The sequence below is a fragment of the Mixophyes fleayi genome, chromosome 1 (assembly GCF_038048845.1).
Source record: "Mixophyes fleayi isolate aMixFle1 chromosome 1, aMixFle1.hap1, whole genome shotgun sequence".
NCBI classification, from domain to species: domain Eukaryota; kingdom Metazoa; phylum Chordata; class Amphibia; order Anura; family Limnodynastidae; genus Mixophyes; species Mixophyes fleayi.
The window spans coordinates 378,443,817-378,470,473 of record NC_134402.1 but is presented as its reverse complement, the minus strand read 5'-3'; the positions used below and the strand labels follow the sequence as shown (position 1 = coordinate 378,470,473).

At 38.2% G+C, this 26,657-nt stretch overlaps 1 protein-coding gene across 4 annotated transcripts in view; it reads right to left on the bottom strand.

The window, feature by feature from the left end:
* Nucleotides 1-26,657, bottom strand: part of SEMA6A (semaphorin 6A) — a 156,520-nt gene that overhangs the window by 86,873 nt on the left and 42,990 nt on the right. For all 4 annotated transcript variants that reach the window (XM_075179421.1, XM_075179394.1, XM_075179402.1 and 1 more), the window contains exons 2-6: nt 19,443-19,579; nt 16,459-16,576; nt 8,682-8,742; nt 4,673-4,735; nt 2,709-2,810 (exon numbers count right to left, since the gene is read on the bottom strand). In XM_075179421.1, coding sequence (XP_075035522.1) covers nt 2,709-2,810; nt 4,673-4,735; nt 8,682-8,742; nt 16,459-16,576; nt 19,443-19,542 — 444 coding nt within the window. In that variant the 5' untranslated portion in view covers nt 19,543-19,579. The remainder of the gene's footprint in view (nt 1-2,708; nt 2,811-4,672; nt 4,736-8,681; nt 8,743-16,458; nt 16,577-19,442; nt 19,580-26,657) is intronic.

Here is a 26,657-nt window from a genome sequence, read left to right as displayed (position 1 = left end):
CAACTTTTGTTATCATGGCTGCAATGGTCTTAAAAACACTTAAAAGTTTTGTGAGTAATGTGTCATGATGTTCGCAGAAAACAAGATTATACTTTTTTTGAAAAAAATAAAATAAAATAATATATATATATATATATATATATATATATATATATATATATATATATATATACACACATATATTTCTGTTTTGTTAATATTTCACAATATGTTTCAAAAAATACTGTAGTATTGCATGAATTACAGTGTAATTATGAGGTTTTGGCTGCTGAAGATAGGAAGAAATGTACAGTAAGTAGTAAGTGACCATCACTAGATCTTATTATTAAATGATCGCACACCCTCAAATTTTACAATTGTTAATTGCAAGTCTCTCAGCTGATATTTTATCTCTTTACGTGATTTCTCCTGCACTGCCCATGTGATCTGCGGTGACTGGCACGTTCTCAACATACAGCCATGCAATAAATTCTCTTCTGTTCAGAAGAACAAACTTGGAGCTCTACCAGCAAGCAGCTTGCCAGTGAGCAGAGTGGTAATGTCACTAGGGGTCAACTAAGCCCAATAGCATGTATTACTTTGTCCTATGAATTTTACCACCATACTATTATTTTTAAAATATGGGTAAAAAAAATTCTGACATATGCTTAAAACTAAAAATAATTGGCAAATATTGTTCAAATTAAGTTTGCAATTTATCCTTAGCTGTTGGGAAATTAATTCAACACGCATGAGCTGTAAGATATCAGCACAGGGACACAGTCCAAAGCTTCCTGGGTCCAGAGCAGAATCCAGTGGTTGAAACGTCAGGAAAGCATAGATCATCCCTATCTATATTGTAAATTTGAATGTAATTCATTCTCCGGAATGGTGTGCCTGACATAAATCAAAAAAATGCTTAAGGTTCATGAGAAACAACCTTGCCTGCCGTACCAGGCGGCAATTAACTTTTTTAACTCATATGTTATGAAGCTTTCATCATTCAGCTGAGGACCTGTCATCATTTGTTTCCTGTCATGAATCTCCACTGTCCCGCCTTTCAGAAAGCAATTACTTTTCTAGGCAGCACAATTAGGCTGGGGTTTGGAAGTGTCAGTAAGAAGAAAATAAGCAGGGCTTATCCTACATGGGAGCACCACAATGTCTGATGCCCATCTGCGTTTTCACTTTGCAGCCCAAGTACAGGGTCTGTCTGCTGCTCGTGAGTCAAAGGTTGATGGAGTGCCATCTGCAAAGCTAGCAGAACAGACAGGGAGAACACAGGTGTCCATGTTAACTTGTGTGAGTTCCCCCTACACATCCCACTTGTGGTTCAAATGACATGGGCAGCAGGTGATGAAATCAGCAGAGGCACGAGATTATTGTAAGGAAACATCTGTGGGAAAGGATGAGATGAGTCGTTTGTATTCTGTAAATTGTGCTGCCAAAAATAAAGGGAAAAAAAAAAACTTCCCAAAGAAGACAGTAGAGCGAAAGAGCAGGGGCGACTTCTTGGGATTTGTTAGAAGCATTAATTGTAACGAAGGAGAATGAAGCGATGACAAGGGGAGTTGGGGTAGTCACTGCTTGGCACAGTTATTGGAAAGCCAGCTGCATTCCGCTCCCTGCTACAAGCAGTGAATGGTGGAGAAGTAGAAGAATTATGATTTTATAACACATAACCATTGCTTCATATTAACAGAGGGATGACATGACTAGTCTTTTCATTGCGCCCATATTGAGCTCATTTCACTTGTGCACTTCAGAACTCAAAAACATGGTATTATTGGAGAATAACATATTACTGATTACAGAAAATACAGATATACTGTATGTATGTAACCCACATTCCCCCTCTCTGCATCGTTTAGGGGGGGGGGGACATTTTAAAGAAAAATTACTGCTTTTTGCTTTGTTACTTTTATGCTGTTTTTTTGCGTTTTTTACAATATGATAAAAAAAAAAACAGCAAACGCTCAATACAAACATTATTAAGAAATTACTACAAACAATGAATGCAAATCAAATGTCAATGTTTGTTCAGAGAAATGAAGTAGTTATAAGAAACTGCATTGGAGAGGTAAACAACAGGCTGCTGACCCCCACAGCTATGGTTGATTATCAGTGAAACAGACAGGCCCCCAAGAATCCGTTTATTATTCAAGGCCTGCAGTAGTGGAACAGATAAAAGAAGAGGAAACACATTCCAGTACACAAACCCAGGTGTGCTTCTCCAGCAGCCCTCTCATTTATCTGCAAGTGCCGCTGAAGCACACTTAACCGATATTTGTTTTAGACATCATATTGAAAGTCCAGTCCTTTATTGTCTATATTGCCTATCTCAAAGTAAATAAATATATACTGTATACACTGTAGAAACAGACTGTACAATAAAAAATACAAGCATGCCACTTTATAGAGCTGATTTGTAATGACAACAAAAATAAAATAATGGACTTGTATGGGTAATTTTCCTCCTTTATGTCATTCTATAGTCTTGCTTCACAAAATGAAATCTAGTTTTTGCTCTGTTCTGTAAAGCTATGTGCAAACTTCTGTAGCTCTTCAAATGCCGCTATCTTGCTCTATAAATCCATTTGCTCTGATGCAAATCTAGGCGCACTTGTTCAAATTGAGGTACACAGTGCCACCAAGACGGATTTAGCGCTGCACCTCTAGATATTATGCATCGTAACTGAACTGTGTATGTTAAAAAAAATAATACTCACCCTATAATTTCTACAGGAAGGATTAAAAGCATTTGTTCCACAGACAAACAATGTTTCTTCATCCCTTTTTAGCAGAACCTTAATAAAGTTATGACATTCATCCTACAGAGAAGGAGATAAAGAATAAAGAGTATTTAGACAATGTTCAGTACTATACAAGACCGAGCTAGTTTATCTGCTCCACCATGATTCTGCCCTGACTAATCTACTCTGACTTGATTCAGTCTGACCTAGCCTAACCTGCCTGGATTCCATTCCATGTACTCCACCCCACAATGTTTCCATGTCACTTACACTATCCTACTTAGTTTACCTTACCATGGCTCACGACTATATTCTACCAACAATCACTATATCTTGTCTATATTACCCCCTACATTTATATACTTTATAGCCTACCCTGCCAATGATTTCATTCTATGTAGTCTACAATGCATATTCGATCCTGCTTAGACTACCATAACATAATCTACTCTGCTATGTTCATATCCCACTATAATTCTATCCTGCCTAGTCTAGCATAACAATCTTCTAAGCCATATTTCTCTCTCACCATAATTGTATCTTGCCTAGTCTACCTTAACATAATCTACTCTGCCACGTTCCTATCCTGTCATAATTCTATCCTGCCTAGTCTACCATAACATAATCTACTCTGCCATGTTCCTATCCTGTCATAATTCTATCCTGCCTAGTCTACCATAACATAATCTACTCTGCCATGTTCCTATCCTGTCATAATTCAATCCTTTCTAGTCTACCATAACATAATCTACTCTGTCATGTTCATATCCCACTATAATTCTATCCTCCATAGTCTACCATAACATAATCTACTCTGCCATGTTCATATCCTGTCATAATTCTATCCTCCATAGTCTACCATAACATAATCTACTCTGCCATGTTCATATCCTGTCATAATTCTATCCTCCATAGTCTACCATAACATAATCTTCTGAGCCATGTTTCGATCTCACCATATTCTATCCTGCCTAGTCTACCATAACATAATCTACTCTGCTAATTTCCTATCCCCCTACAATTCTATCCTGTCTAGTCTACCATAACATAATCTACTCTGCTATGTCTAGTCTACCATAACATAATCTACTCTGCCATGTTCCTATCCCCCTATAATTCTATCCTCCCTAGTCTACCATAACATAATCTTCTCTGCTATGTTCCTATCCCCCTATAATTCTATCCTCCCTAGTCTACCATAACATAATCTTCTCTGCCATGTTTCTGTCCTGCCATAATTCTATCCTGCCTGCTGTACCTGGCACTGATTAGATCCTGTCTCATCTACACTACCATGATGTTGTTCTTAGTAATCTATCCTGGCATGATATGTACTTCATAAATTATACTACCGGTACCTTTCTTAAGGGACTATAGAATGTTTCATTTATTGTAATTTAAATGAACATTCAGTGCAGTATCTAATGTCTAATAACTAATTGAATCCACTGTCGCACAAATCACATTTTTCTTTTTGTCACTTCATAGTAAATGTAAAGAAGATATTTATGTCTGAAAACAATAAATTTATAACTTAGCAGAACAATTACAGAGAATATTCCTGAAATGATAATCCTCCCCCACTATGTAACCGGTTACTTTACTGTATCTTATTATATAAAATATTGTATTATTTGTATTATTCTAGGTTCTTGTTTTTAAAATGACCAGTTGTTGAGTTTTGTATTATATAGCATCACTTTCAGCTGGTTGCAAGAGCTAATAACATTCCTAGACCCGTGTAAAAAAATCATTTTAACATGATATTTAACAGTAAACAAGCAACTGTTCTGCAATTTAAAATCTCTGAGTTAATTGAAAAAGCAATTACCGCTGGAGCGGTGTGTGCCGTGATCCATAGCACATCTCAGGCAGTGACCACAGATAACCATCTTACAGGGTAACCCTTGGTGTCAGCACAAGAAATGGAAACTGCCTACCTTATGCTTTCCCTTCATTCTGCAGGTGTCTACATCCGGCTGCTTAGATCTCCATGTCAGTTTCTGCAAAAGATCAGGGGAAAAAAAATCAATTATAACCCCTGAGGCTATGATGTCTTTGATTTTTAATGTCAGAGTTGAATTCAGGAGACAAGCTGCATAATATATGTTTACATGATGCATCTGTCCTCTTATGATTGGCACTTATTTAAAGCATAATATAATGTAATGTTTAAAATGTCCAATGTGTCCTCTTAGACAGGTGCACAGTCACTTGGGCAATTCTGCAGTGAAGGGATGTGTGACTTCTTGACTCCCTGTCTATACAGACACGTAGAAATTTAATTGCATTCTCTTTTTATTCTGCACTAGACATATTTACTGCTCTAGATGTGTTTGTCAGTTTTAACACTCTATTGCAGATCTATAAACGTCAAGCACAACAGCTCTGAAGGTGGAATAAAAATGAAGAAAGCCATAGGACTGACATACATTGCTGTTCCCTATATCAAGGGCTTATTAACGTTCTCCTGCTTCTTTAGTTCACCATAGGGATAACAATATGCTAATGATGCATGCAGCTCTAGCAGGCCTTATAGAAGTCCCTGGGTAGAGTTTCACGCTATCAGCATAATAAAATTGAAAGTACAAAGTTATAAAAGGAAATGCTCAGCATTCCAAAGGACGATTCCAAGCACTTTGATGTAAGCGTTGTTATTACAGCTAAGAGTAGGACATCTACATTTTAAGGTCATGTGTAGAACATACAGTATCACCTATAACTTGTGAACAACATATTAGTACGTACATATTTATACATATGCATACCTCCAGTGGCGCACGCAGGGGGGGTTTCTGAGTCTCTAGAAACCCCCCCCTGCGCTAACTAAGTGGCCACTGTCCTATACAGCAGCCGCGGCGTTGTCAAAGAAGCGTCCGCGGCGGTATTGTATACAGCACCGCCGCAGATGCTTCTTAGACAGCGCCGCGGCTGCTGTATAGGACAGCGCTGGCGAAACGGAGCGCAGCAGCTCTCTCGAATTTTTTTTTATTTTTTTTTCTGGGGTCGGAGGGGAGAAACCCCCCCCCCCCCGACAATACTCCGTGTGCCCCTTACCTCCCAACATTTTGGAATCGGGGCAGGGGGTGTAGCCACAGTACGATTGGGATATAGCCATATCATGATGAGGGAGTGGCCACACCACCAGGGGCGTGCCTGGTACTTTTGAAGTGCTACGCTGCCCCTATACTTTCCATACACCTCCATTGGTGTCACCCGTTCACTGCTACTCGGACATACAGGGCAGCAGTGAACATATAGTACCTCCAAAATTTCCCACCCAAGGGGAAAAAGCTGTCCCAATCGTGGTGGCAGGACACAGCCCTCAATCAGGACAGTTGGGAAGTAAACATACGTGTACACATCCTTATCTGGTAAAGAATGGAAAAACCTCCCTTTTGGTTGGTGCACCAACAATTGTATTTTAATACTCCTCTGATTCCATGGAGAATTTCATGCCAGGTTTGTTTGCCCAGGATTGTTCATCTAGAATTCTTCTTGATGTCCAAAATTTTAATTATGGTGTCCAGTCTTATTAGATATCTTTAGTCCATGATAAAAATCAATATGGTAGTGGATGCCAAAAAGACAAACTCTGGCACAACCTAAATGTTCACATATATTTGCAATGGACTAACATAGCTGGATGACACAATCATATTAGGAGCGAAAACAAATTATGTGCTCGCTCTATTTTTCAGCAAGACATTCTTTAATATGTCTCGTCTATGTCTAATTTTAAGCATCATGAGAGGTGATTACAGGTGAAATAGCACTTAGTCAGCCTGGGGAATAAAAGCTTTATGCAAAGAACAGGAAGATCATCCTGTCTGCCCTATGCAAATAAAACCACAGGGAGAGTAAAGTATAGTCTGCTAGATGCTTTTGGTGACTTTGCTAAGCTAGGCATTAGAAAGTGGGGATCTGTTTGTATTATGTTACTCTCTCTTTCCCCTTTTCCTTTTAAAAGGCAAGTACCAAATTGATTAATCTAATGGCTGATTTATCACAAATTCAAATAAATGATATAACATATCAAAGTGCTAGCAGTAAACACTTCAAGCCAAACATTAACAAAGGAGCCCATGTCCTGAAGAGTTTGCAAACTACCATATTCTTAGGGTGGCCTCATTATCATTTAATATAATTGACCCTAGTATGTCTGTCCTTCTGTGTCTGTCCTTTTGTGTGTGTGTGTGTGTGTGTGTGTGTGTGTGTGTGTGTGTGTGTTAGGGAATTTAGACTGTAAGCCCCAATGGGGCAGGGACTGATGTGAGTGAGTTCTCTGTACAACGCTGCGGAATTAGAGGCGCTATATAAATAAATGGTAATAATAATGTTGAAAAATAAATATAGAGTTTACTAGTCATTTGTTCTGTTAAAGCTTTTTTTTCCTAAATTTACTTTTTATCTATCTCCCTATTCTACTTCCCTGGTAAACTCACCACAATGCCAGTGGCATTCTATGCAAATAAGAGTCAGGTGACAAATTCATGAAATGTCTGTTTAGTCCTTTAATTAAAATTGACTAACCAATGGCAATTCCTTGATACATGCTTTGTAAAGCCCTACACACATATTGGTAGCACTAGAACCCTTTACATATATATAGCACAGTGCTTTTAAAGTTATATGACAAGCCAAACCAAAATATAGAGGCCTTTTCTGAGTTCTTCTTAATGTATCAAATATGGATGTATACATGTTGTTATAATTCAGTAAACAACTAAAGTCAATAGCAAATCAGTGAACAGAAGCATTTCACCAAAGCAATAACTTATTAACAGCAAGACAAAACATTATTAAAATGGCTGTTTGTGATTTAAGTAAATATTAAAGCGTAATGCAATTGCATAACTCAGTTGGAGGAAAGCAATTTGATGGATAATCCTGAAGGGATTCTGAAACATTTCCATACAGAGAACATACTGCTCAGGATAAAGCCTCACAAATGTCTGCATTTCATTTTATTTCCCCTTCATTTTGAAATGTGCTTTGTCATCCTAATGTTTGATGGGCAAAGAGAGATTGAAAATTCATCCTATCAGGGTTATAACAAAATAGTAAATGACTTATCTCTTTTTTACATTTATATTATATTACACACATGCATCAGTCATTTGTATACAACAGGCAGAAGCTTGTGATTGATCCATCCAAACTGATTCCCAAAAGAGGTGCAAAGTTCCAACATATCTGGTAATCTCTGAGATTTAAATGTGTTTTATCTGTCGTTTAGGCAGCTTGAAAACATGGCACTTAACATTTTTTGGGTGTTGATTGAAAGTTACATAACAGCCTCCTGGTTTGGTGCTCTGAACATCATGTGTGTGAGAAGCATCTGCTTTGTGACCTGTCCTGTCTGAACAAGAGCGACAGAGAGAGGAGAGGGCACAATAAATAGCACAAAGAGAGAGAATACAGCAGATGAGGAGAGAGAGAGAGAGAGAGAATCAGAGACTGTTGGTGATGGATGCATCATAAAAATTCATATAGAGGTTAAAATATGGAAATATAGCCATAAATAGATTTCTTGAGAGTTCGACAAAATTGAATTTGAAAACAGTACTAGACATTGATAATCAATGTCAGAATTTTTCTCTTCCACAAAAGGTGCGAACGCTTGTTGCCAATTTCTGCAAATAATCATACAGCCGATGTTCTTTAACCTATTTCATTGTCGCTGCAACTGGCAGTTTCTATAAGAGCAAACGATGAGTGCATCCAAATTAGCCACTTGTGGTCAGAATATTAACCATCACTGATTTCTATGACATGCTTCAGGGCTGTCCAACTGGCAGTCACTGGGCATGATGCTGCCCTCGTTTCTGTTGCTCCCAGCCTTCCTGCAAAAACAATAGCCTCTACCCTACTGTATGTCTATACCAATAGGTGTATCCCATTACAAGAACCAGCCGTACAGTATTGATACACAGATATATTACTCACTTTGCTGAAGTAGAATTCTTCTGTGTGTGAAGTGTCCATGTCTATCGTGTAGATGTGGTCCCTGGGAAAAAAAGCAAATGATCAATATGACAATATCTGTTTCCAGGAGCACTATTACATTATGTGGACACTAATAAATATATACTGAATATAACAGGTATTATAATAATGATGATTTAATGAGAGGTGACTAGCCATAGATTAATGAGATTTCCAGAACTAGTAGGACCACTTTATACTGCCCACTTCAACAATACACAAGGGAAGCAGCCCCTCCCAGTAATTAGTGACACTTTGTGCCTCATAACTCAGTACTATGCATAGCATCTATAAAATAGCTGCCACCACTGTGTGTAGGTGATGGCTACACTTCAACATGATATTATGAGCAAAAATGCCAAAATACTAAAGTAAAACAGAAGAACAATGACACTGTGCAAACCTGAACAATATTTATCAAGAGTGTGTGACTAGTTAGTAAATGACACAAGTTCTATGTAATAAGTGCTTAGTTAAGACTTGCATAAGGAATGAATGAGATTTTATACCATACATTTTATTTCAACCTTTCATCATAAATTCTGTGTGTAATACCCCATTCATACTGCACCAAAAACCCGGGTTTTTGCAGAGGCACGCTGGAAAAACCCGGGTCTTGGTGCAGTATGAATAGTCCAACCACAAAATCCCGGGTCTAAAATCCCGGGACTTAGACCCGGGATTTTGCGAGGGGTAATTCCCGTGTTGGACCCCACTAGCCTGCAGTATGAATGGTGCAACCCGTGTAATTCCCGGGTCTCACCATTCATACTATAAAAAAAAAAAAAATGTGAGGTAAAAAAATTGACTAATGGACTAGAAATTACGTCATTTTAGTACCTAGAGGTCTCCCTGACAGCCGGCAACGCACCGGAGACACCGCTGGCTGAAAATAAGTTAAGTAAACATTTCTTATGGGTTTTTTTTGTTTTTTTTATTAAAATCTTTTTTAACACTTTTTTTTTCTAAAACCCGGGTCGGGCAGGTGCAGTATGAACCCGCCCGACCCGGGAATCTTGTTATCTATACTGTCCTGTGCCCCGGCAAATCCCGGGTTAACAACCCGGGATATTGCCGGGACGGCAGTATGAAAGTGGTATAAGAGACGGCAGCAATGAATAGCTATCATTAAAATGCCATTTGTTTTCTCCTCTTGACATAACAGGGTCTACTCTTTTTTGTTTACACCATGAGGTCAACTGTAGCTTGGATATTAGCTTTATCGAACTGGATCACATGCTTTAGATCAGCAGAACATGAACCATGGAGAATTACAGTACAGGGACCCCGCTGTGACCCCACAATCATTATAGTAGAGAAACCCCACTGTGACCCCACGCAATGTATGCCACATACAAATCCCTGCAAAGGGATGTAGCTGCAATCTCCTCCTCCCATATGTTTAAGTTTATGCTGTAGCCTGGCACGGAGCTGTACATACTGGGTCATTAAGGAGAGCAAAGCATAAAAAGGAGTAACTTTGCACCTGGGCAAAACCATGTTGCATTGGAGGGGGGGTAAATTTAAAATGTGCAGACAGATTTATATTTGGGTTAGGGCATGTCTTAGATCAACTTAAATTTCAGTGTAAAAATAAAGCTATCAAGTATTGTTGTGCTAGAAGACAAACAGCCAGTATATAACTTATGTGCAAAATAATAAACTAATTTGCACCCCTTGCATTGCAACATGGTTTGTCCTGGAGAACATTTACTTCTTTTTTTTGCCTTACTTTCCTTAATGACTCAGGACCACTGTATCTGATTGAGGAGGTAAAAAGAGGAATTTAGGCAGCAGCACGTCTTCATGTCATCACACTTTGATGAGCCAATAGTTTGTAAAACAAACCTTAGCTAAAAGTTCACAATACTTAGTCACATTTACCTTTCTCTTTCAGTTTGATCTGCTATCTGATAATCTTCCTCTGGGACAGGTAGCAGAATGAGAGATTCTGGTCCCTATTTACATACTCCAGCGGTATTAAAAAGGTACAGGGACAAATTTGTCTGTTAAGCACAAACCAAATAAAAAGTCCAGCAACAGACAACCTGCTGAGTCTTGACCTGGGGCTCCCCCGAGTCACGTGACCTCCTATGCACAGAGCAGGGAGGTCAGGTGACATACCTGGAGAAGGGAGTGCACTTCTCTGTGCTGCCCCTTGAAGGCTGGAGCAGCAGCTCCATTTCGGCAGCGCTGTCCTATACAGCAGCCGCGGCGCTGTCAAAGAAGCGTCCGCGGCGGTGCTATATACAATACAGCACCGCCGCGGACGCTTCTTTGACAGCACCGCGGCTGCTGTATAGTACAGTGCCGCTATGGTGGGCACCTAGTTAGCGGATGGGGGGGGGTTTCTGGAGAGCCAGAAACCCCCCCTGCGTGCGCCACTGCCTTCACCTCTTTCACGTTGCCCCTCACTGGACTAGACCCTTGGACTGGTACTAGCTGGTCCAAGAGGACGTAGGCTGAGTAGCTGGAGAGCAAAGTTAAAAGTGGTGGAAACAGAAGAGAAAGCCCTGCTCAAAGGAGTGTACAATCTAAAGTAAGGGGTAGACTGACAGAGACACAAGGGTGAATTGTGGGAGTGGGGCAAAATAATACGCAGGTTAGATGGATCTAAATTTGTTCTTTCATTTACAACAATGTTTTGTCAAACATCAAGGCAGAAATAGCACATGGATAGGGGTGTGGTGTGGCACTCCTAAACAAATGGGGCATACTGTGTGTACTGTGCAATAATCAAACTATGGGGAGAATTTACAATTTTAAAATATCCAGAACGACCCGCCAGACACCTTGTGCGGATTTTTACAGAAGCAATGTTGATTTCTGCTCGCGCCCCTTAGAGGATAAGGGGGGTATTCAATTGTTTCTTTTAACGCGCTAAAACAAAAAAAAACGAGCGCTCTAAAAATATTACCGTTAATACGGTAATTACTCGCTAAATTTCATCTCGCAGCTCCCTGAGCAGCGAGCTGAAATTCAGCCCGCTGGCAGCGAGTAAGTACCATATTAACTGTTTTACGCGCGCAAAATTACCGTATAATATGAAGTTTTTTTAGAGCGCTCGTTTTTTTTTGTTTTAGCGCGTTAAAAGAAACAATTGAATACCCCCCTTAGTGTTACTTTTTACCGTAATAATGGTAAAACAGCGCATCCACGATGTTCTTATGAACGTCACAGAACATTGAATTCCCCCTATCTGTAGCCTGACTGTTCTGCTCATCTTCAAGTGACTGTGAAAAATGTGTCCCTACATGTCCAGCTCCAAATAACATGGAGCAAATGGCTGGCATTCGGACAAATCATTTCCTTTGTGCCCAGTGCAGTATTACTTTTAATGTGACGCACTTTGCACCATCCAGTTGCACTTAGGGAGTGGTATGTTTAGGTGCTTTTTGCACCATGTTAAAAAGTGTCCTCATGTGTACCCTCACATTCCTGATTAGTTTAAGCCATAAGCATACTTGCCAACCTTATGTTGGCCGGGTCCGGGAGATACTGGAGGGCTCGGGTGTATGGGTGGAGGGGGGCTGGGCTTCACGATTCGCGTCATTTTGGCCCTGCCCCCCGGTGATGTAATGCCCATTTTGGGTCTTTTTAAAAAGACCCCAAACAAGCATTACATCACTGGGGGCAGGGCCAAAATGATGCGAATTGCGAAGGCCCGCCCCCTCCGCCCATACATTCCAGGTCTAATTTTATTAAAGTGGGCAAATGAGCCAGATGCAGGAGAATCGCCAGCTCTCCCGTGAGACTGACCCGAATTTCGGGAGTCTCCCGGACATTCCGGGAGAGTTGGCAAGTATGGCCATAAGAGGCTAAACTGAGCATTAAATGGGAGAAAATTTTAATTTTAATTTAATAAAAGGGTTGTTCTAAAGTGGAAGGAGGTTGGACTTTCTGTCTCCCGCACACACTGCTGGTTTGTGAAGGTGTCTCCAGAAAGAGAAGAGTAGATGTGCACTATGATATATAAGTGCTGGGTGGACCCTCTAGGCACAAAGGTGCAATTTAGTGCCCTTAATAAATGAAACTAAGACCTATCTAAAGTTTTTCTTGTGACATGATTTATTTTTCTATTTTAGTTTACTATGTAACCTTCATCCTGTGCTGTTTCCTTCCTAAGATACCCCATTTACACTATTGCTTCTCTTATCTGTGCCTGTTTCCTTAATGATTTCATTTCTATAATGTCAAAGGATAAATTGCAAAAAAAAAAAACATTAAAACGGTTAATAAAACACGGTGAGAGCAGTACTAGTAAACCATTCACATTTGAAACCACATGCCAAAATAACGAGAAATAAGTTGGGATTTCCAACAACTACTTAACGCTTGTGGCTAAATTCTTTTGTAATTAGGTTTTGTTGTCTGCCAAATGTTGCAATATGGAGCATTCTGGGTTTTCTAAAGAAAAGAACTTCTGTTTAATTCCTAGGCGTTGGATGCTGCAGTTTATCATGCAGTTCACTTTAATGGCTTAAACCACAGTCTGGGTCATTAGAGGAATAATAACATTAGCTTTCAACTTAATTTGCTGTGCCCACTTTGTTCTACTGCAGAGCGATGCCGCAACACCACACAGATGACACCATCAGGGCTGATCATCTTTAGCGAGATGCTACAAAGTGGGCATTAGCGGACACCCCCATGTTGTCAGGACTATGCTTTACCTTCATTTACCCTTTTATTTTGCTCCTACCAGTGTGCTTGACTGAACCAGATGATAAGTCAGTCACCAAGCAGCAATACAGGACTTCTCACTTGGATTCCCAGAGATTGCCAAGGAATCCTTTTTAATATAGCTGCAATGAACAATTTCTGCTTGATTTATTCTCTCATATATTGCTAAGTCCAGTGCATGACATAAGCAGTCCTGTCTCAATGAAACCTAATAACGGGATAATTATACTTCCCACCTCTGTGTGCTAACACGTTCAGAAAACTCCATCCTTTTTGTGATCCAACTGGTTTACTAACTACAGCCCTATTTTTGTTCTAGACAAAAAGACTTTGTGTTTTTTCCAAACAGTAAGTTCCACACATGTATGTTGTAAACTAGGATTTAATTCTGCTGCTGTGCTAAAAATGATGCTTTTCGCATCTCTGGCTGGCACTGCGAGATTTTGTTACCATGACATAGTCTTGCTCGGGAAGACTATTTGTACGATGCCACTGGCTGTCCGTGACCCATGGCCACCCATATAATCTATGTATACAGGAGCTGTGCTATAACAGCTGCTGAATGAACAAGCATGGGGATTCCTGAATGGTGTGAATCTTTTGACTTGTGCTCCCCTGCACAGTGGGAAACCATTCATGGCTTTAGGCAAGGTGGGTGTCCAACGTCCTGAACTCATTTCCTCTGTGTTAACCCTTTGGTGGCGCAGCACACCTCATATGGTGGCATGTTTGTTTTCTAAAAGAATAACATATAAAACAAAATTGGGGCTCCAACTTTAAATAGACGCATGACAAGAGCCTTTTAGGTGATCTTTGACCTATGCTTAGAATCCACCCCATGCTTCCGACTGGAATGCATATAAAGTAAAACAAATATAGTAGAAGATGCTATTAATATTATATCATTAGTCCATAGTTGCCAACTTTGGCAACTTGTGTCCCGGGAGGCAGGTGGGTGTGTGGGGCTCAAAGAATCACGTTGTTAGCCCCGCTTTTTCGGCCAATGGAAATAGGGGGCGGGGCCACAATGACGTCTCCACAACGCCAGTAAGCCCCGCCCCCTCCGTTTAATTTGCCAAGCCGCCGGGAATCAGGAGTATTGCCTGCTCTTCCGGGACAGACCCGAATTTCGGGAGTCTCCCGGACATTTCGGGAGAGTTGGCAAGTATGCATTAGTCCTGATGCATTAGGAGGGAGAAGATATTTACATTTAGAAATTAAGATCACCAGGGCTGTTCCAGGAACACAAGAAAACATAGGGGCTACAAACATAATAGGTACAAGAGTCAATGTTCTAATAATCTAACAAGATGGTTTCCCTGGTCTGAGAGGGGCTAGTCTTCTACTGGACTCAGCACTCCTCAAACAACCACATACAGCTTTAACCCAACAAGTAATTATTGCTGTATCTATTTAGACTGTAAGCTCTGATTAGTAGAGTCTTCACATTTCTTATCTGATCCAGTTGTATAGAGCAGAGTGCTGGCACTATAATCTGCTATGAAATAAATTCTATAAATGCAATTACACTGCAACACTGTTTTTCAAGCGGGGAGACTGGAGATAGTATATTTGTCTGGCTTATTCTGTCTGTGAAAGCTGTTGATAATGCAGCCTAGCCAGTGGCTAATCTATCCATAAACTGATCAAGATGACAAACTGCACCATATGTCATACTTGCCTACATTTGGCAAGCTGTATCCGGGAGACGGGCGTGTCTAGAAGGTGGAGGGGGCGGGGGGCGGCAAAACGCGTCATTTTGGCCCCGCCTCCAACAAATATGCCTTTTTGTAGCGGGCCAAAATGACGCGATTCACCGCGAATCCCGTCATTTTAGCCCCGCAATTGTGGGATGCGGGAGATTTGCCAGCTCTCCTGGGAGTCCGTGAGACCAACCCGATTTTCGAGAGTCTTCCAGACATTCCGGGAGAGTTGGCAAGTATGTCATATGTATGTAACCACTCTAGGTTTCTGAGGCTTTATGTCAGAGTCACTAATCACATATCAATACAAGTTAGACTAATGAAAGTGAAAATCACTGATATAGATACACCATGACAATAAACAGCCCATGTCAGCTACACACAGTGGAGGCCGCCATTTTCTGGGCTGTACCAATATTCATGAGCATACATGCTATGAATTCACAAATACACAGTGCCACAAGAACATGTAATAAAGTGATCACACTGGTACCTAGTGAGTGGATAGGCTACTCCCTCATGAATATTGCCCCACCCCACAAAATGTCTGCCTCCACCGAGCCAAAGATCACCCAGGAAAATATTTATATAAAGAGATAGATACATAAATTTTAGCAGTTTAGTAAATAGCATTTGAATGTTCCCAAGGTGAAATTATTTAAGAGCTTGAGGTGTAGCAACATCTATTCATTCTGCATGCAACATGAAAGCTTCAAATTAGCATGGAATTGTCATGATTATCTCTCACTTGAGTGCAGTTAATGCATTTTGCTTAGACAAAAACCTCAACAAGTGACTACATGTGCATGACTGACATGAACTTCTCTAATCACCGGCTCTCAGCCAGGGATTCCTGAACAGTATAAAAGCAAACAATGATACTTCTGTTAGGCACAGGAGAGGTTTTTTTCCCCTCGCAGAAGAAAGTCATTAGGAACCACCTCTAGTGATTGACTGAAAATATTTAAACTTCACTAGTAGCAGGAAATTAAGTTTATTTTTTTACACATTAACTCTCTGCCAGGAGCACAGTGCAGCCATTGTAGCATTTGACACCTTACACTTCCATACTTTGTTTTCAAGACTCATTGCTCAATAGATTCATTGTAGTATGGTCACAGTAAGATTATAGCAATTTTTCATATTTGGACAAAAGGATGCACCAAATAGTCCAAATACTGATCTTTAACACAAGACTTTTATGAATATTGAATTAGATATAAATCTAAATTTGCATATGAAAATTAAGCAGGAAAGGGCTAAATGCTAAAATGTTATAATAGTGTGAAATGAGATGCTTTCAACTAATTTTCTCTTGCTAAAAACTATGTCGTCAGCAGGGGATCACCAACCTAGCAGCTATGTACAATGTCCGGTTCATTATCATGATCTGCTGGATGTCCATTTTGTGCCTCTGTGTGTTGTTTCTTCCTGGTTTGTGCCCCACAAATACCGGATACTGTTTTGTATCTGTTAAAAAAAACAACAAAACACAAATACAAGTAACAATATAGCTTTGAAATGAGAACATAAAATTTGCATTTCTTTCAAAGCTCTTGCACAGAGTTGAACAGTCACGTAACGCACCCGTCTAAATAGTACACACAATTTATCCTGACGCCATTCACAGTGCTAACAATGAATAGGTGACACATTGGAAATTTAGGAAACTGAACTCTAGAAAACAAAACTTCAAAAGGTTACCGCTCTCAGGTAGTTCTCCTTGCACTGGGCTTCAACAAAAATGTTAATGGACCTTTAGGGCCTCAAAGTCTGTCGTCCACAACAATTTACGGCTAGAAATTTTAAACTAATCATTTGATAAATTACATGCACTGACATATTCAATTATGAGAAATATATATATCTACTACAATCTTAAATAAGTTGGGCAAAGTAAGATGTAAAAGATAAAATAAACAGGAAAGTATAAAAGGCAACAGTATAAAAGGCAAAAATACAACAGCAAAATAAATTCTTTATATGTACTAATCTAAAAAGTGCATGTGTTTCCACCCAGAGATTAAAAGAGAGACATTAAAACATTCAACAACATCCAATATATGGGACAAATGTGTTTTCTTTCTATTAACCACCTTCATAAATTGAGATAAAATGATAATGTCACATTACTCATGATACATTAAAATATTAATTTGTAAAATAACTTCAAAACAAAGTATATGGTGGTGTTTGTTTACTTCACAATATATATGAACAGCTGTCAGCCATTTTGTTTTATGAAGGAATCTCTTGAAAACAGAACATTTACCAATCTGATCACCACTTCTTGCTGGGAATTCCCTCATTTTAATAAGCAGGATATACATACAGCTGCTTGAACAAAATGCTGTATATGGAAGCAACTTGCATATTAATAATAACTTTAATTTAATATGTTATTGGAAATGAGCCTGAGCTTTTTAATTTTGCCTGTATAATTTCATAAGCATTTGGTATCTGCATGTTAATTTTCCCCATCTTAGTAATTTTAATACACGAAATTTAATTTGCGATTGTTAATATTACAATTACAGTTTAGCAGTGGTGTGAAAAGACGGTTTATAAACAGTCAGAGATATTTGTGGTTTTCGTGCTGATTTTATGCAGATTTATATCATGTGGAGAGCTAGGCAAAGCCAGGCTAAGCTAGTTGGAGGCACACTTTTCAGTAACTCTAAATCCATTCTGCAGGTAGATAAGGCTGAAACGTAGGGGAATGGTCATGTACTTAAGGACCTATATCTCTTAAGAAGGTTAGTAGAGGAGATTAGCAGTAGATATGCCAAGAGATTATCCCTTGTACAGACACAGGACTTTAGTTGGAGTCTCCAATTTAAAAATACTTTTCTAACAAAGTTTCAGCCAGCAACATTCAATTTAACATTATGGAAAATGGACCTGATTCATTAAAGAAAGTATGGCAAAAAATTAGTAAGTTTTCTCTTGGACAAAACCATGTTACAATGCAAGGGGTGCAAATTAGTTTTTTGTTTTGCACATAAGATATATCCTGGCTGTTTTTTCATGTAGCACACAAATGCTTGATAGCTTTATTTGTACACTTAAATTTAAAAAGTTGTTTTAGAACATGCCAAACCCCACCTTTAAATCTGTCATCACATTTTAAATTTGCCTCCCCTCCAATGCAACATGGTTTTGCCCAAATGCAAAGTTACTATTTTTTTTGCTTTACTTTCCTTAATGAATCAGCCCCAATATATTCAGGTTACATTATTTACCATAACACCTTGTATCATGGTGGCCTATATGCAGATATGCACGAATATGTACCATAGCACATCATTTCTGTAAATAACATGTAAGACCATATAAGTTTTAGGGCTAGATTTACTAAACTGCGGGTTTGAAAAAGTGGAGATGTTGCCTATAGCAACCAATCAGACTCTAGCTGTCAGTTTGTAGAATGTACTAAATAAATGACAGAGAGAATCTGATTGGTTGCTATAGGCAACATCTCCACTTTTTCAAACCCGCCGTTTAGTAAATCTAGCCCATAGTCTTAAATTACCTGGAAATATGAAACCTGGTCATTTCTGTGTAATATTATATCTTGCCCATGAGATAGTTGTCATCCCATAGACTTGTGAGCAGGGCCTCTTACCTCTCTGTCTGTATTACCCAGTATTGTTTTATTACTGTGAATGTCCCCAATTGTAAAGCGCTACGGAATCTGCTGGCGCTATGTAAATGTTAATGATAATGATGATATTATGTTATGTAATATTGTTGCGCCAACTTTCTCATTAGGCATGATGTATGCTTTTTGTGCTGATGTATATATAATGTATACAGTAGTCAAGTAATGAACAATTAGGGCTACATCATCATATACATGAGACTGTTCTTACCATATAGGCAACCTAGGTACATGTCTATGTCAGCACAAAAAAAATGTTTTATTTTTATTTTACTTAACTTGTTTTTACCACCCACCTACATGTTGGATAGAGGGAAGTGAACATGTGAGGTGCACATGTAGTAATGCAGAGCAGCAATGGGGATCACCCATATAATGACTGCCTATGCATGTAACATTGTAAAATCATTTAGCTGTAGGTAACTTGAGTACACACTTCCCCCCTCTGTGGCCATAGAACATAGATAAGGAATGCCAAGCTTCAATTCCATAAAGGAATGTCATCAATTTTAAAGTGAAAGACATAACCCTCTGTATTCCATCCAATACTTAAGGTAATTTTGTGGTTCGTATATTGTTGACTTTCTTGAACTGTTGACTCCCTAGTGGCCTGATCATAAATAGGCTTATTTTCATAATCAAGTTCTGACAAGACTCCAACATTGTTTTACTTACAGTTGCCATGCGAAATACTGATTGGCTCAGAATCTTCTGGGAATCCAGCCCCAACTATTTGCAGTATTGTGAAATATAGCAGCAAAGCTTCAGACCTCATAGTAGTTTAGCTCCAAGACTTTACTTTTCACTTCACCCTGTAGAAAGTAACAAAAAGAAAACTTCCTGTAAAACTTTAAAGAAGAAAGTAATACATGTAACTTGAATAATTTACTAAACAGAATATATAAACAGTAAAGCACCAAAAATGTCACAATCCAGATGTTAATGCAAATTCAATAAGAACTACAGATAAGGACTAAACAAAAAAACAAAAAAGGTTGAAGCAACCAAATAAAATGTAAACTAAAGAAAAGGAAAACTAGATTATAGATATATTGAGAGAAAAGAACTTTATGTGCATGGTTACAACGAACAAGGAACTTTTAGCGATTGATGTCTTATTCTAGAATGTTTCAAGCTTTGAGATAGAAGATTATCTTTTATAAAATAGCCATTGTTGAGTCTGCTATGAATCATTCAACATTTGGTGTGCAAATCAGTGAGCTGCACATTAATAAACCTCTAAACTGCCATTTACAGTTAATGTGTCATAAATGTGTTGGCCTGACCTTTTCAAGACTGTTCTGTATATGAGGTATCCAGCTCGAGTAGCATTATGGAGTTTTTAAATGTCTGGACAATTAACCTGGCAATCAGGGCAGGAGTGGATTGGTGGTTGAAACCACTATTAATATAAAGACATTTTGGAGACCTGTTGAAGACCCTATCTTAAAACCCATGTTTACTGTTTATGATTTTGGCCAAGACTCTGTATTCTCTTCCATCTGACAAATAAGCTTCATTGGGCTGGAAAATTGATTGAAAGTATTCTGAAACTGCCACTTGTAATGCCAGCATGAATTTTAAATCTACCGTCTAAATAACAATATGCAATGAGTTGTTGATGTTTATGTTCAAATAAACATATATAAAAAGAAAATCTGTTGTAGAAACAACAATATTTGTAGTTTGGTATAACTGGTAACTCTTGTTTTTAAACATTCTTGTTACATATGTATGGACGTGTTTAGACATTTTGGTAGAGAGGGGAAATATATTATTGGATGAACAGCAATATTACATTAAACTGCACAATAGATTCTATTGATATGTTATTTTTGATTCTAGGAGTTGTAAGACTGACAGTAAAACAGACAATGCGTTTTATTTGTCAGAGCTCAGAATTATGGCTTTTGATGTCTTATCTGCTAATTATTTTATGGCCAAGAAAAGTATAATCTTTTAGATTCAGCACATCATTGCTAAAGGGGCCTCAAAGAGAGCTAATGTAATTAAAAGTATATTTCCATAAAATCTCTTTAACTGATTGAATTCATTCCAATAACCTCCTGCACATCCATTTCTTCTAAGAGGGGGACAGGAATCACAAATCAAATAGAGGAAGAAAAACGTCCACTGCTGTGGCATTAGTTTAGAGTCCTGTTTTATGTAAGTGAACTGTTTAATGTTATGTCTTTATTTATGTATTGCATTAGGATAAACTGCCAATATAGCCTTTCCCTCAGGGGTTTGCTTTCCTTCTGTATGTCAACAAGTGCATGTTGTCAACAAGTTAAGAACACATGTATTGTGGATCAGACAGGGCCACTGCAAAAAGCGCGGAAAGATCTGTCATGTTCTAACTCCTAAGCAGTGTACATCTGCTTGTGTTATTGCTCCATGTTGTGGTTAGGACAACGCCATATTGCATTGCTCTGCTAGTCTCTCCGTAGCAGCATAGTGTTCAGTTATTCTCGGCAGTGTATGAAAGGACCATTAAGCTTAAAACTAAAAATTTCCTTAGGCATGTCACTAGCTCCTAGTGAATTGATAGGCTGCATTGTCATTGATATTGGTTCAGATGACACAATGCCTTCCTGCGATGTGTGTAGTTAACAGGTCTACTTCAGTGTCTACTCTGTGTATCTACTTTTTGTGCAAATATAGTTGCAAAAGCAACATAAGAGATAAGTTAATATATTTCTCATTCTCCTATTGCCAGTTTACATCTGTCACTGAATGTGTAAGTTTAAATTTGGATAATATATTTCAGAAATTTGCAAACCGCAACATATTGGTCCTGCAGATGACAGATAAATATTTCATTAAATGTAGAGATCACATATTATGGAAGGCTCGGCTGTTGAAACATCTTTGTGTTTGTTTGATTGGTTAGAACAGCCAGTGTCACATGATGTCACCTGTATGAATGGGCCCGCAGAACACAATGATTTCTCTTGTTATACACTGCTGCACTCTAATTGGCCATTGACAAATCATCTACAGCCTAAAGGTTTTTTATCTTGCAGTCTTTTTTTTTATTTTTTTAATGGGACAAGTCATTGTACTTCTTACTCGAAGAACATAAAATATAAATCAAGAAATCGTTATACACTTTGCAAGAAATAGTCTGAATTGTAAATAATCTGTTATAGTAAGAACATTGCCATTACAAAATTGTTACATTTTCTTAGGTGACCAGAAGATTCATATCTGCATTTTATCAAGCTTCCCTATTACAAACATTCAACTCCTGTTATGTTAATAACAAGTGCAAATAATTCTTGATGATAAATGTCATGAATAAAAATGTTAGCAAAAACCTAATGGATTTAACTTCTGGCTATCTAGGTTTTTTGACCAGTGGATCGATCCTAATTTGTTCAGCGTATGCTGTAAAATAAAGCTGGTACATACAAAAAATAAAAAGCCAAAAAGCCTGTAAACAGGCATAGCGATTAAACAGAGGCTGATTTAACAGGGCTACATTATGGATACATTATTTTTTAGTTCACAGATATTACTTAGTAAAGCCAAATGGGTATTGTACAATTTTCAATTATAACTTGGCCAGCTGAGGTACAATTCCATTTAAACATAAGGCTGGCATTTTATTCTGATTCAGACAAAAACTGCAAGTTTATAAGGATCCGTCACCCACACATGGGATGGTTATACAGTGATGGCAGCCATTTTGTCGGCTGTAAGAATTTTCACCCAATCAGCTCACTAGGGACCAGTAACATCAGTGACTCACTGTCACTAGATCCCAGTGAATCCGTAGGGTTCATTCTCATAAACATTGGTGCAACACACTGTATATTGATATACAGTGGGCTGATATTGGTTCAAATGATAGACTATGGCATCTGAATGGAGTCTGATGTTTAGGTGACGGATTTACTTTAACGAATGAATATATACAGATAAATAATAATTTATGTCCAGAATGAAATAATATCACCTTCCAGTATATATTTTCCATTAAAGTCATGAAAAAATACAATGTTCACATCAAAGAAACTGTAAATAGTGTGCTGTATGCACACTGTAAGACCATGTCCTGGCATGCATAACCATTGAGGGTATCTCTGTTGCCCCCATTAAAACCCAATGTAATTTAACAAATCATATATTTTAGTAGATCTGTATATCCAGTAAAGAATATAATAATCTAGTAAACAATCATAACAACTGTAACGTAATGATAAGGAATGAAAGAATGTGACTATTTCTTATAATTTCTGTCAGAACAGCAGTCACGATAAACGGCTGTCCCAGCGAACTGCTTGTAATGATAATTTCAAATATTGTCTCAGAGAAATGAAACGCATATCTAAATAACATTCAGTTTCTACATCACAATCTTAAATAGAATCCCCTTGTATTTAAGTTATGTACGTTAAACATATCATTTATGCCTCATGGATTGATTGGTTAATAGGTGATGGCCATCACGGGGGTTCATATCATCCATAGATTTATAAATCTTTACTAAGGGCTGAACTCATTTAGTTATCTTTTAAACTCAGATGCTGATGCTGGAGAAATGGAATAAAATAATCTTTAAGCAGGTTGCTTCTTGCCTTCTCAACAGAGACAAGGAACCTTAATAAATGCAGCTCTAATGAGATGCTGCCACTTTGGGCAGTGAAGACAAACAGCCCACACTGAAATTGGAAGCGGCTCAAGGCGATCGATTCTGGTTGTAACCTTTACTGTAAACAGTCTCTGGAGATCCCATGAGCCACCTGTTCAGTGATATTTGCATTGATATATAGCAGAAATAGAAATGAGAAAGCAGCTTCCAGTTTTTGATAAAGCATCTGTTCCCCCACCCTTACCCTCCCCCCCCCCCCCACCACCTCTCATGTTTTCTTTGAGAGATGCATTACAAACAGGGGGAAGTGGAGTCGGGTTAAAAATCCCTAGGCGTTATAAATCATGCACAGAAATAACAAAACCTGCTTATTCTCCTCAGTGACAAAATAATGATGCTACAAAAATAAATAAATCCGTGTGCAGGGTACCAAAGCCATTTGCATGTGTTGCCAACAAACGCTGCATTTCTAAATGTGATCTCGCTCACCTTTAGCACCTTATATTAGAACAAAGTCACACAGACGGCTTTACAAGATGCTGCAACATACTTAAAGCGCTTTCTAAACAACATTGTCAAACAAAAGATAAAAAGGCCACCAGAAATACCTATAGCCGAGAGCCAGAGCCCTGGTCCCACAACAAAGCTCACAGCATTCAGATTGCTACTGCCCTGAACATCCACATGGTATAAAGTTACAAAGGGAAGATAGATGTCTGTATTATTATAGCTATACTTGGTTGGAGTCATGCAACAGTATATATATAACCACACATGCAGCCTTCCAATTCACTAGGACCCAGTGACATCACTGAGGCACTTCACGAGGGCAGCCATTTTGTAAGCTGACACAATATTCCTGAGAGCGCAGCCTATGAATTCATTAGGAACAAATGATATCACTGAGGTAATGTGTGTCAGCAAAGTAGACAATATCACTGCTCCCAATTATGATGCAAATAAATAAGTGAAAAGCATCTTATAATCATATGTTTCACTGAATATAAAAGTGAACATAAGCTGTACTTATAAACAGGATATATGTTCCCTTTGAATGAAAAATCATGCTTTACACAAAGCTTGAACTGACATGCCTAACATGGATGGACCGAAGGATTACTCACAAGATTACAGTGGTTCTTTGCTCATTAACCATTGTTGAAAAGCAGACAGTCATTTCAGGAGCTTATAGAAAATTCAATGCTAGCAGGGAGCATTCACAGAGGCAACTGCACATAGCCCATTATCTAGATACATGCTGGCTGGCTAAGAAACCGCTATTGCCAACCGCATTATCTGCTATCCAATATTTACAATGATTCTTTAACTGCTCTAAAATCCCCATTATAAATGTCATCTCTCGTAATCATTAATTTTGCAGTGCGGTAACATGGAGTGAGCAGGATATCATTTCATTATAAATTATATATATATATATATATATATATATATATAAATATGTGCTATATGATGCTGAATAATTGTTGTTTTGGAAACTTGTCTAAAAGTAGTTGTAGTAAAACAACACGCTGTAATGAAACCAACATGACCATGACAATTTCTATGAAATGCATGTGCTACAAAGCATATTTTATCTCTTACCTGTAATGTATGGTATGTCAGAGAAATAACTCAACCCTAAGCCTATGCAGGAGTCACTAACAGAAAACTTACTGTGTATTTAACATACAAGGATATTTCAAGAGACATTCACAATTTGCATATAAGATGTTGTACTAAGCTTGAATGCTCTATGAGAAATATACCTCAATTACACTATACTGTATGTTTATGGAGAGCCCCAATGTGACATATATGGATGGATAATTCTATGTATCACGCATATGCTAATGTAGGTGCAAAATGTAATTTCTTGCTTGGTCAATGTAAATTAGATCGAGTTATGAGCCACCTGCTCTGGTAGCACAGGACCAAGGTTGCCAAATTGGTGTACATATTAAGTACACTAATTCACAGTCTGTGATAAAGCACAATGCAGATGTCACAGCTACAGCCCATTCATTTTAATGGTGAAAATGGTATTTTAAGCAATATCTCTGATTGTTGCTAACTGATGAGCCACTTCGCCGGGTGCTTCAATAAAGACTTCCCTCTCTAATGTAGAACATGCAGCTTGTCTTGACCAAGCAACTGAACTAAACAGCTCTGAAATGGGTCCAAGGGCTAGATTTACTAAGCTGCGGGTTTGAAAAAGTGGGGATGTTGCCTATAGCAACCAATCAGATTATAGCTGTCATTTTGTAGAATGTACTAAATAAATGAAAGCTAGAATCTGATTGGTTGCTATAGGTTGCTATAGGCAATATCCCCACTTTTTCAAACCCGCAGCTTAGTAAATTTAGCCCCAAATGTTTCACTTAGTGCCGTAAAAAATCATTGAATTTAAAATAAGCAATATTTCACTATAATCTCCCCATTAAATGAGGTTTTTAAAGCTAAGATTATCAAGGACTTTTTTGTGTGAATATAAACATACTACTCATAAATACATATGTGTAGAGCACATCAACATACAAGAGAAACAGTACAACAATGGAAGTCAGACAGCTAAATGTATTTTGGGGTCACTTTGTTTTTCATTCTTGTATGATTTCTAAATGATCATGATACCTACTCCTAGGATTATCACCGTTAACTTATTATCGTGGAAGAAACACACTAACTGTATTATCAACCAGCTGTATAAACTTAACACCTCATTTTTAATGTGGCAATAATTTACAACTCATTAGTAAAACTTATTGTAAATAATATATTAATCTTTCAAACACAACTTTATACAAAGTTTAGTATTAAGTAAGGTTACCTTTCTTTAATCCTTTCTCTGTTAATTTGTTGTCTATTATAATTATTAAGAGATGTGTATAATATAAAATATTTATTTATATTTATTTTACCTAGCTTCTATAAAGCTATTATTAAGCTGGCTCACATTCAATAAATTGGCCTTAAGCTGGGTACACACTACAGAATTTTCCACCAACTTTTTATGCCGATCGATTTTACATGCGATCATTGGTCAGATCGCTCGGTCCATGGACTGCATACACACTAGCCTTGTTTTAGATGATAAAGGGAAGAGCGGACGTCCCTTTAGCGACTTTTTACAGCCATGTTGTCGTGAGCAATGATTGCAATTTCGGAAGTATATGAGGAAGTATCGGAGGATTTTCGTGGATCGGTCGGAAGTTTATACACACTACACAACGGAAACAAGATTGGAACGAAAATATTTAACGGTACAACCAACCAAATAAGGCGATAATCGTCCA